The sequence below is a fragment of the Thalassophryne amazonica genome, chromosome 11, assembly GCF_902500255.1.
Source record: "Thalassophryne amazonica chromosome 11, fThaAma1.1, whole genome shotgun sequence".
Taxonomy (NCBI): domain Eukaryota; kingdom Metazoa; phylum Chordata; class Actinopteri; order Batrachoidiformes; family Batrachoididae; genus Thalassophryne; species Thalassophryne amazonica.
In genome coordinates, this window is record NC_047113.1 from 107,814,266 (window position 1) to 107,826,992 (window position 12,727).

At 42.7% G+C, this 12,727-nt stretch overlaps 1 protein-coding gene across 1 annotated transcript in view; it reads right to left on the reverse strand.

The window, feature by feature from the left end:
- hspa9 (heat shock protein 9) overlaps nucleotides 1-11,066 on the reverse strand; it is a 74,422-nt gene extending 63,356 nt beyond the window's left edge. Inside the window, exons 1-2 of the mRNA XM_034180981.1 lie at nucleotides 10,862-11,066; nucleotides 1,503-1,561 (exon numbers count right to left, since the gene is read on the reverse strand). Of these exons, the coding sequence (XP_034036872.1) occupies nucleotides 1,503-1,561; nucleotides 10,862-10,939 (137 nt within the window). The 5' untranslated portion in view covers nucleotides 10,940-11,066. The remainder of the gene's footprint in view (nucleotides 1-1,502; nucleotides 1,562-10,861) is intronic.
- Nucleotides 11,067-12,727: the final 1,661 nt, after the last annotated feature.

Sequence of the window (12,727 nt, forward strand, 5' to 3'; positions counted from 1 at the left end):
TGATGAAGCCAGCGACAATTCCACGGATTCTTGTCCTTATCAGACTTTTTCAAACCGTCTTTCTCACCATCTCCCCTCTGTCTGATGTCGCTCCGTGACACAGAAGTGCAGCAAAATTCTTCTTGTAAAAACTTGAGAGCTCTAAACGTTTGGGATGTCCACATGCTACATTTAGCTTAAGCGTCTTACAGGAGCCACACAGCATTGCCGCAGCAACCAACCAGTCCCGCTTTACGACAACCGTTGCCAACAGTCACACTTTGAGTGGCATTTTTCCTCCACAAAGTTCCGCGGATCCGAGGACACAGATTTGTATCTGTAACACACAGATCAGTGTCCGCGGACTTATACAACTTGCACGATGTCGTAAAAAAAAGGAAAGGCTTTGCGACAGGCATTTTAAAAACTCGGTGACGATTACAATTACAGACTACAACACTAACACCCCCCCCATGATGAAATCCACGGAATTCCTTTGATCCACTGAGTTTTCACAGCTCTGAATTTCTGATGTGGGACAAGAAATATATTTCTTAAAATATAAAGAAATGTGAATCAGCACTGTGCTATTTTCTTTGATTACTTGATATTTAAAATATTTTAAATTAAAAAAATTTAAGTTATTTAAACTTCAAACTTTTCTGGCAGTTATGGCAGTAACAATTAAAAAACTGTGTAGCTTTATTTGGTAAAAATAAAAATAGCTCGAACACTAAGCTCGACATCAGCTGCAGCTAAAAAGCTAATTTAACTGATAAACCTCAGCAGAACACTAACGTCACGTATTATATTCACTCACTCAGACAGATTTTTGTCCATTGCTCAAACTCAATCTTGAGGTTTTGACTCACAGAGTTAAACTTGTGTCTGTATGCTAATGGCGTTAACATTTTTAGCAGCTAGGAGCTTCACCCGTTAGCTCCACCTGATGTGTGATTACTGGAGGAAAAACGCAGCTCACCCAAAATATAATGTAATATACTTTCAAAACCAAAACAAAATAACCCTTCTTTTTTGGAACCAACATGGTGCATTACCGCCACCAACTGTTTGGGCGTGGAACTGAAATTAACTGAATGAATGGATTCTGGCAGATGTTGTCAAAAAATAACCCAGAAACGTCAACCACGTGAGTAAAAACCCCGATTTCTGGTCATTTCCGGAATATTTTCATCACTGGACACAAAACACAGCTACAACCTGCCAATCAACTCTCAACAGTGACGTCTTCACTCAGTTACCTGATTGTGGTTACTAATGTTGGGGGACACAGATTAGAACTGCTCAGACTATTACAGGGTCCAAGCACCTCAGTATGTACCACAGCCAGACCTAGTACCTGGTCACTTGGATTTAATTTGTCAGATACCAGTCAAAACACAAGTGGATTGGGCAGATTCCAACTGCTTCACTCAAATTGGGACAATCCTCGCTGTTTTTGTATGAAAACAGGCAATCAGGCCGTTAGGATTTGAAATTATACATTATGTGTCAATACTCACGCATAATCCCTCCTGGAAAGGGTTCTGAGAACATCTGGTCTTACACCACTCCAGCATGCCTATGAACACATCATGTTGACAGTTAACAGTCTGGTATCTGTCCCAGAGATACAAGATCCCATCAGACTCTGGCTGGGAAACACGGCAAAAAAACATCATGCTCATTTTTTTCTGCATTCAATTTTTTATATATATAATTGTCCCAAATGACAAAGTCACCTCAAGACAACTGACAAAAATCTGGTTCCAGCACCAGCAGAACCAGAACAGCAGATTGAATCAATTCCTAACGATACCCGAAAAGAACCGGTTCTCGATACGCAACCCTACTGGCACCCCGTATGAGGACTCACACTCATTTTTTCTGTCTACCTGTCGAGAATTGAGAACTGATATGTCAAAGTTGCACATTTTTACTATATTTTAATGTAACACAATCTGAGGCCATTTTGACATCAAATTTTGAACTGACCAAAAGTCAAGTAAAATTTTGCCTGATGAAAAAACTAACCTTACCAATCCTAATAAATCTACTTGAAGGGTATATGGTGAAAATTTCATCAAAATTGGAGTTGGTCATCCAGCCACCCCTCATGATTTTCTCAGACAGCTCATTAACAGTTATTCAGACTTATGTGCAATAATATACAAAGAATGAATGTTTATGAGTTCAATGGTACGAATATTTCATGAGGTGAAAGTTGGAACAAACCATTTTATGTTCCAGCTTTCACCTCATGAAATATTTGTACCATTGAAAGAATGTAAAAACATTCATTATTTGTTTTATACGAGGTCTATTAGAAAAGAAACCGACAGTTTTATTTAAAAAAAAAAAAAAAAAAAACTATATGGATTTGAATCACATGTGATTACATCAGCCAAGCTTGAACCCTCGTGCGCATGCGTGAGTTTTTTCAAGCCTGTCGGTGACGTCATTCGCCTGTGAGCACGCCTTGTGGGAGGAGTGGTCCAGCCCCCTTGTCGGATTTTCATTGTCTGAGAAGTTGCTGAGAGACTGGCGCTGTGCTTGATCAAAATTTTTTCCAAAACTGTGAGGCACATCCGAGTGGACATCAATCGAGAAATTCAGCTGGTTTTCGGTGTAAATTTTAATGGCTGATGAGAGATTTTGGATTGTTTCTATCGCTGTAAGGACTTCCCACGGAGCGGGACGTCGCGCAGCGCTCCGAGGCGACGTCATCATCCTGTTTCAAGCTGAAAACCTCCAAATTTAAGCCTCTGTTGATCCAGGACGTCGTGAGAGAACAGAGAAGTCTCAGAAGAGGTCGGAATCAGCAGTTTATCTGGACATTCCACTGTTAAAGGAGATTTTTTTAATGAAAGACGTGCGGATGGATTGGCACGTCGGCTCGCAGCCGGCGCCGCGTGCCCGCCACAGGAAAAACACCTCCGTGTTGATAACCATTTGTAAAATCCAGGCGGCTTTTGTTGGCTTTCAGTTGAGTGAGTATCTGAGAAATTGTTTAAGAGCAGGACATGTTCCAACTTGTCCTTAAGGCTTCCAATGGAGGTGTTACCAACTTACATGTTGGTGTTCCACTGTGACGTGTAGACCAGTGATGCTGTGCACTGACTTTGGACTTCCATAAAAAAAAAAAGACTGTGTAGTTCCTCAGTTCAGCCAAAAATCACATCAGCGTTTCATGTTAGCAGCTCTTCATGCGTCCACACGGCTTACAGTGGAGTGGATTTTGTGTGTGTAGCAGCGTCAGTTAACTCAATCAAATCATCATGTCTCTGTCCCGTGCACGCCCATGCAGCCGGCTTGGTCCAGCTGTACCTCTTCAGTGCAGCCAAAAAAAAAAAAAAAAAAGTCACGTCAGAAATGAGTCCAGGTTTTCTTTCTGTTCCTGCTAGCACAGTGGATTTGTTTTGTGTGTGTGTGTCTGTAACTTACAAGAATGAGCAGTGTCAGTCAGCTCAAATTATGTCTCAGGAGAGCCGTGCCCCCCCGTGCACACACATGCAACCTGGTCAGCGCTTGTGCATGCGTGAACAACAAAAATAAGACTGTATGTCCTCAGTGCAGCAAGAAAAAAAAAAAAAAAAAAAATCACGTCAGAAATGAGTCCAGGTTTTGTTCTCTCTTCCTGCTAACAACCTCCAGGAAGCACAGTGGACTGGTTTTGTGTGTGTGTGCACGCACGTGCGCGAGGATGTGTGCACGTGTGTATGTGTGATCACATGCGCGCGTGCACAAGGCTGTGCATGTGCGCGTGAGAGTGCAATGGTACCAAACGTATGGAACCAAATTTACACTCTAAATGGAACCAAGCCGCACTCTGAATGCAGTGCAACACAAATGGGATAAATTAATCCATGTCATGTGACATACAAAGCACCAATCAAATGAGAAGAATCCACTCAGCCGTTATATAATCTCAAACATTTTGTTCAGTCATTTCACATAAATTTGTTGTACTTACTGTTAAAAAAATAATCATCATAATAACAGGTTTCTATTTAATACTCTGGCACAATAATTTCCTGCGGGATAAATAAAGTTGATCTTTACCAATCTTACCGAGTATCAGAATTAGAACTGAAAAGTGACCTCAGGTTAACCCACCGTCCATATCCACAGCGACAGCACAGTGCTGTCACGTGACCACACTCAGCCATTCGGAGACATTACGTCTGCTGTGTCTTTAATTTAACCCGTGAAATGTGACTTAACACAATTATGACTCAGTCAAGATCAGGGGTCAAACTGTGTCTCACTTTTGGCAAAAATCATTTCATTGTTCCATTTTTTCATGCAAGTTTGTTATGATGTAGGGGAAGTTTGTGTAAAATGTTGTTCAGCCTCATTTCACAGGACACTGAATGACACTAGGTTTACAGTGTCATGTATGTTACTTTTAGAATTGTTCAAAAAGGAATATGTTAAAATATACAGACGGTTTCCCCGTTCCAGATCACCTTTTTTAAAGTCCTGCTATACGGAGCCATAATGCAGCTGAATGTCCTTTATTGTGTATTTGGGTGTTATTTAGCTGAAACAGTCTGGATGGAGCAGCCCTTCTACTTAAAGTGTGAAGCCACATTATGTGCGGTGCAAATATTTGCCAGAAATGGATCACGACACTCTGTGTCACTTTGGGTTCATTCCTGGCATCTGGCTGGAGCCCTTCTAATGCAGAATGATACACACTTTGCCCGACAATGTGTTTTGAACACAAAGTGATAGAAATTATACTTATTAAATGAGAATTTACTTAGTTTTGAAAGGCACCGTTATACGTTTTTACGAGCAAAAAATGAAGTGTGGAGGTGAGATTTCTCCCAAATTAAAAAGTAAAAGCCCCACATTCATGCCCATTCGTGATGTTGAGATGAGCCCCAAAGTCCACATGGATCACAAGTACAGACACGAGGCTGCTGCTTCAGTGATCAACAACCGACAAATTTTCGCGTCAGAGATAAATGTGTGCAGCAATTAAACAGCAAGACATAACACAGACATTTTCTACCCAAGTAAGTAAGTATTTTCCCACTCTAGAACCAAAAACACTGAACGGCTAACTCACCTTTGCTACGTCTTAGAGATCGTTACTTTAAAACTTGCAGGAATGAGTGAGTCAGAAAAAGCGCGCACACCGCAGACACCGGGATGTTTTGATTCCTCTACTGATCACAAAGACGACTGGATCCAGTCGAGCTTGTGGTCGTTTGTAGACAAAACATCAATCTTTCCATTGGTACCAAGTATTAGCTTATTCGTGCTGATTACGAGAAACGGCGGCACAAAAACTACAGCAGTGATCCGGAACTGGGTAAGTGACTGTATATATTTTCACACCCTCAACTACAAAGTAACGGCCCGAGTGCAGTGTAATTTTTGTTATTATAATGCTGATGAGGACCCTGAAACAAGATATTCGACTGTGGAAAAGTTCAGTGTGGGGACCGTGACACGCTGCAACAACATGACAGATACATGAAGAATGATTTGTGCTTTATCACAACAAAAACAGAATGTTTGACCCCCGATCTCAAGCTGCTAAAGTAACCCGCAGGTGACCTTTAGGGAGGTGGTGACCTGATGGTTTGTCCGTTGGATTCCGTCCGTTCAGGACTCTTGCTTGCCTCTACTGGTGGTTGGCTCTCACTGCGGTATTGTATCACTTCCTGTTCCGGAGCACAGCGGTGTTTTTCTGTATCTGTTAGCTGTTTAATCTGCGCAGTTAGATTGATCTAGTTATCTAGATTACGATTTGTTTCCCAGTGTAATCTTCACGTGCCTTAACTAAAGCACTCCTTCTGCTGAATCACCTCTAAATTATTTACACATTATTCACTTTGCGTGTTTTTAGGAATCCGCTAGCTTAGCGTAGCTACTAGCTCTTAGCCGATTTAGCATGGCGGCTTCTCCTGTCTCTCCCGCACTTTTCTGCTCTGGGTGTGAAATGTTTAGTTATTCCTCGGCCTCCTTTAGCAGTAACGGTACTTGTAGTAAGTGTAGCTTATTTGTAGCTTTGGAGGCCAGGCTGGGCGAATTGGAGACTCGGCTCCGCACCGTGGAAAATTCTACAGCTAGCCAGGCCCCTGTAGTCGGTGCGGACCAAGGTAGCTTAGCCGCCGTTAGTTACCCCCTGGCAGATCCCGAGCAGCCGGGAAAGCAGGCTGACTGGGTGACTGTGAGGAGGAAGCGTAGCCCTAAACAGAAGCCCCGTGTACACCGCCAACCCGTTCACATCTCTAACCGTTTTTCCCCACTCGGCGACACACCCGCCGAGGATCAAACTCTGGTTATTGGCGACTCCGTTTTGCGAAATGTGAAGTTAGCGACACCAGCAACCATAGTCAATTGTCTTCCGGGCGCCAGAGCAGGCGACATTGAAGGAAATTTGAAACTGCTGGCTAAGGCTAAGCGTAAATTTGGTAAGATTGTAATTCACGTCGGCAGTAATGACACTCGGTTACGCCAATCGGAGGTCACTAAAATTAACATTAAATCGGTGTGTAACTTTGCAAAAACAATGTCGGACTCTGTAGTTTTCTCTGGGCCCCTCCCCAATCAGACCAGGAGTGACATGTTTAGCCGCATGTTCTCCTTGAATTGCTGGCTGTCTGAGTGGTGTCCAAAAAATGAGGTGGGCTTCATAGATAATTGGCAAAGCTTCTGGGGAAAACCTGGTCTTGTTAGGAGAGTCGGCATCCATCCCACTTTGGATGGAGCAGCTCTCATTTCTAGAAATCTGGCCAATTTTCTTAAATCCTCCAAACCGTGACTATCCAGGGTTGGGACCAGGAAGCAGAGTTGTAGTCTTACACACCTCTCTGCAGCTTCTCTCCCCCTGCCATCCCCTCATTACCCCATCCCCGTAGAGACGGTGCCTGCTCCCAATCAATCAATCAATCAATCAATCAATTTTTTTATATAGCGCCAAATCACAACAAACAGTTGCCCCAAGGCGCTTTATATTGTAAGGCAAGGCCATACAATAATTATGTAAAACCCCAACGGTCAAAACGACCCCCTGTGAGCAAGCACTTGGCTACAGTGGGAAGGAAAAACTCCCTTTTAACAGGAAGAAACCTCCAGCAGAACCAGGCTCAGGGAGGGGCAGTCTTCTGCTGGGACTGGTTGGGGCTGAGGGAGAGAACCAGGAAAACTACCAAAACAGACTACCAATAACCAGCAAAAATCTATTTAAGCATAAAAATTCAAAAAGAAAAAATAATATAGCACCTTCAACTGCACCACAGACTAAAACAGTTAAATGTGGTCTATTAAACATTAGGTCTCTCTCTTCTAAGTCCCTGTTGGTAAATGATATAATAATTGATCAGCATATTGATTTATTCTGCCTTACAGAAACCTGGTTACAGCAGGATGAATATGTTAGTTTAAATGAGTCAACACCCCCGAGTCACACTAACTGTCAGAATGCTCGTAGCACGGGCCGGGGCGGAGGATTAGCAGCAATCTTCCATTCCAGCCTATTAATTAATCAAAAACCTAGACAGAGCTTTAATTCATTTGAAAGCTTGTCTCTTAGTCTTGTCCATCCAAATTGGAAGTCCCAAAAACCAGTTTTATTTGTTATTATCTATCGTCCACCTGGTCGTTACTGTGAGTTTCTCTGTGAATTTTCAGACCTTTTGTCTGACTTAGTGCTTAGCTCAGATAAGATAATTATAGTGGGCGATTTTAACATCCACACAGATGCTGAGAATGACAGCCTCAACACTGCATTTAATCTATTATTAGACTCAATCGGCTTTGCTCAAAAAGTAAATGAGTCCACCCACCACTTTAATCATATTTTAGATCTTGTTCTGACTTATGGTATGGAAATAGAAGACTTAACAGTATTCCCTGAAAACTCCCTTCTGTCTGATCATTTCTTAATAACATTTACATTTACTCTGATGGACTACCCTGCAGTGGGGAATAAGTTTCATTACACTAGAAGTCTTTCAGAAAGCGCTGTAACTAGGTTTAAGGATATGATTCCTTCTTTATGTTCTCTAATGCCATATACCAACACAGTGCAGAGTAGTTACTTAAACTCTGTAAGTGAGATAGAGTATCTCGTCAATAGTTTTACATCCTCATTGAAGACAACTTTGGATGCTGTAGCTCCTCTAAAAAAGAGAGCTTTAAATCAGAAGTGCCTGACTCCATGGTATAACTCACAAACTCGTAGCTTAAAGCAGATAACCCGTAAGTTGGAGAGGAAATGGCGTCTCACTAATTTAGAAGATCTTCACTTAGCCTGGAAAAAGAGTCTGTTGCTCTATAAAAAAGCCCTCCGTAAAGCTAGGACATCTTTCTACTCATCACTAATTGAAGAAAATAAGAACAACCCCAGGTTTCTTTTCAGCACTGTAGCCAGGCTGACAAAGAGTCAGAGCTCTATTGAGCCGAGTATTCCTTTAACTTTAACTAGTAATGACTTCATGACTATCTTTGCTAACAAAATTTTAACTATTAGAGAAAAAATTACTCATAACCATCCCAAAGAAGTATCGTTATCTTTGGCTGCTTTCAGTGATGCCGGTATTTGGTTAGACTCTTTCTCTCCGATTGTTCTGTCTGAGTTATTTTCATTAGTTACTTCATCCAAACCATCAACATGTTTATTAGACCCCATTCCTACCAGGCTGCTCAAGGAAGTCCTACCATTATTTAATGCTTCGATCTTAAATATGATCAATCTATCTTTATTAGTTGGCTATGTACCACAGGCTTTTAAGGTGGCAGTAATTAAACCATTACTTAAAAAGCCATCACTTGACCCAGCTATCTTAGCTAATTATAGGCCAATCTCCAACCTTCCTTTTCTCTCAAAAATTCTTGAAAGGGTAGTTGTAAAACAGCTAACTGATCATCTGCAGAGGAATGGTCTATTTGAAGAGTTTCAGTCAGGTTTTAGAATTCATCATAGTACAGAAACAGCATTAGTGAAGGTTACAAATGATCTTCTTATGGCCTCGGACAGTGGACTCATCTCTGTGCTTGTTCTGTTAGACCTCAGTGCTGCTTTTGATACTGTTGACCATAAAATTTTATTACAGAGATTAGAGCATGCCATAGGTATTAAAGGCACTGCGGTGGTTTGAATCATATTTGTCTAATAGATTACAATTTGTTCATGTAAATGGGGAATCTTCTTCACAGACTAAAGTTAATTATGGAGTTCCACAAGGTTCTGTGCTAGGACCAATTTTATTCACTTTATACATGCTTCCCTTAGGCAGTATTATTAGACGGTATTGCTTAAATTTTCATTGTTACGCAGATGATACCCAGCTTTATCTATCCATGAAGCCAGAGGACACACACCAATTAGCTAAACTGCAGGATTGTCTTACAGACATAAAGACATGGATGACCTCTAATTTCTTGCTTTTAAACTCAGATAAAACTGAAGTTATTGTACTTGGCCCCACAAATCTTAGAAACATGGTGTCTAACCAGATCCTTACTCTGGATGGCATTACCCTGACCTCTAGTAATACTGTGAGAAATCTTGGAGTCATTTTTGATCAGGATATGTCAGTCAAAGCGCATATTAAACAAATATGTAGGACTGTTTTTTTGCATTTACGCAATATCTCTAAAATCAGAAAGGTCTTGTCTCAGAGTGATGCTGAAAAACTAATTCATGCATTTATTTCCTCTAGGCTGGACTATTGTAATTCATTATTATCAGGTTGTCCTAAAAGTTCCCTAAAAAGCCTTCAGTTAATTCAAAATGCTGCAGCTAGAGTACTGACGGGGACTAGAAGGAGAGAGCATATCTCACCCATATTGGCCTCTCTTCATTGGCTTCCTGTTAATTCTAGAATAGAATTTAAAATTCTTCTTCTTACTTATAAGGTTTTGAATAATCAGGTCCCATCTTATCTTAGGGACCTTGTAGTACCATATCACCCCAATAGAGCGCTTCGCTCTCAGACTGCAGGCTTACTTGTAGTTCCTAGGGTTTGTAAGAGTAGAATGGGAGGCAGAGCCTTCAGCTTTCAGGCTCCTCTCCTGTGGAACCAGCTCCCAATTCAGATCAGGGAGACAGACACCCTCTCTACTTTTAAGATTAGGCTTAAAACTTTCCTTTTTGCTAAAGCTTATAGTTAGGGCTGGATCAGGTGACCCTGAACCATCCCTTAGTTATGCTGCTATAGACGTAGACTGCTGGGGGGTTCCCATGATGCACTGTTTCTTTCTTTTTTTGCTCTGTATGCATCACTCTGCATTTAATCATTAGTGATCGATCTCTGCTCCCCTCCACAGCATGTCTTTTTCCTGGTTCTCTCCCTCAGCCCCAACCAGTCCCAGCAGAAGACTGCCCCTCCCTGAGCCTGGTTCTGCTGGAGGTTTCTTCCTGTTAAAAGGGAGTTTTTCCTTCCCACTGTAGCCAAGTGCTTGCTCACAGGGGGTCGTTTTGACCGTTGGGGTTTTACATAATTATTGTATGGCCTTGCCTTACAATATAAAGCGCCTTGGGGCAACTGTTTGTTGTGATTTGGCGCTATATAAAAAAAATTGACAACCGCGCCGGGGAGGAGAGAGACGCACGTGCCGTGGAACCAGCGTTAAATATGATCCTCTTCTCCTCACCCCTAACCAGCAGGTAACCTAACCCCATCTAGAGTCTTTTTTCCTAACCCTGGGTTAGCCGTCTTTCTAGTCGGCAGTTTCTTAATGACGGTAATATGAAGTAAATAAGTAAACACGTTAATCACGTGTAAAGTGATTCTCGGGGTCACGGACAAATAAAGAGGCGAGTCAGGGTGGATTTAAACTTTCATTGATAGCTATTCTACAGGTTGAGGACAGACAGAGTTTATTTATTTAGTTAACGGTATAAAGAAGTTAAACTCACCTTTTTGATGACGGCGGACGCGTTTCTGACGCAGCTGCTCGGCAGCGAGCGAGAAAAGCTTCGAGCTGCACTCAACATCTTCTTCTTCTTCAAAGGACTGAAGGAAACAAAGCGAGAAGAAGTGTTGGACAGCAAACAGGGGAAATAACTGATTTTTATTCTTCGACACACAGCGACAGCGAAGCTCCTTCTGGAACCATCCAACACATGTTGCAGCAGACACGGTGAAGGACCCCTGACACACGCGGCCGCCCGCGGCGCGCCTGACCGCTCCGGTGTACCCGGTAAAGAACACACGAACACCTTCTATCTACTTCAGACGAGAAAGTTAGCTATTTTAATTCAGGACACTTAGCAATAAATATTTAAATGAGGGGGAAATAGTATCGGTGCGGGTTTTTGTCGAGGTGTTAGTGAGGCGCGGCACAGGGCAGCTTCCTGTGATCAGCACGTGAAGGTCATGATGTGAGGAAGCAGGAAGCACCGCGTCAGTTACGTCCGATTACGTCAGAAACGCAGACCCTCGAAATACAAGAGCATTTTCATGCCGGGGAGTATGACGTCATGATTATCAGTAAATACAAAGGGTGTGATGAATCAATGTGATAAAGCCAGGTCTGAAAGAGTGAGTGACCTTCCAAGGAGACAAGTGAGGGAAGCCACAAAAACACCCAGACACCCTTGAAGGAGACAAGTGAGGGAAGCCACCCAGACACCTCTGAAGGAGACAAGTGAGGGGAGTCACCAAGACACCCAGACACCTCTGAAGGAGACAAGTGAAGGGAGCCACCAAGACACCCAGACACCTCTGAAGGAGACAAGTGAGGGGAGCCACCAAGACACCCAGACACCTCTGAAGGAGACAAGTGAGGGGAGCCACCAAGACACCCAGACACCTCTGAAGGAGACAAGTGAGGGGAGCCACCAAGACACCCAGACACCTCTGAAGGAGACAAGTGAGGGGAGCCACCAAGACACCCAGGGAGCTCTAAGGGAGCTGGAAGAAACTGTGTGTCTCCTCTGGACTGGATTATTGCAATGTTCTTTACTCTGATTTACTGTCTGAATCTGAAGATAATTTCTTACATCTTCAGACTAATTAAGAACATGTGACAGAATGTTAGCACTAGCAGTTTGTGTGCCTTCTCTCCAAACAGAATATTCATGAATTAATGCTCCCTGTGCTCTGTTGAAAGGTGGAATGGTTTATTAGAGGGTAGCTCTGCTGCCTCACAGTGAGAAGGTCATGGGTTCAATTCCCACCTGTGTTCTTTCTGTGTGGAGTTTGCGTGTTCTCCCCGTGTTTGTGTGGGTTTCCTCCGAGTGCGCCAGCTTCCTCCCACATCCAAAGACATGCAGGTTAGGTGGACTGGAGACTTTAAACCATTGGTGTTCCAGAAAGGGCCAAGAGGGGGCAGGTTTTCTCTGCAGCCACTGACTCCAGCAGGTGGTTTCACTGATGAACTCCTCACATCTGCTCAAAGTGATGTTCATCAGATGTGGCAGGAGGTGATGGTCTAGTGGTTTAATGTTGGGCTTGAGACCAGAAGATCCTTGGTTCAAATCCCAGCCTGATTGGAAAACCACTGAGGGCCCTTGGGCAAGGTCCTTATTCCCCTAGTTGCTCCTGATGTGTAGTGGGTGTCTTGTATGGCAGCAGCCTGACATCAGGGGGAATGTGAGGCATTATTGTAAAGTGTTTTGAGCTTCTGATATAGATTGAAAAGCGCGATATAAATGCAGTCCATTTACCATTTATTTTTGTTTCTACCAGTCTAATACTTCGGTTACTTTTTCAGTGTAAATGCTGTGAATTTTAGCTCATTATTTTACTCCTGTGTGAATCTTAGGAGTGTTAGCGGTTAG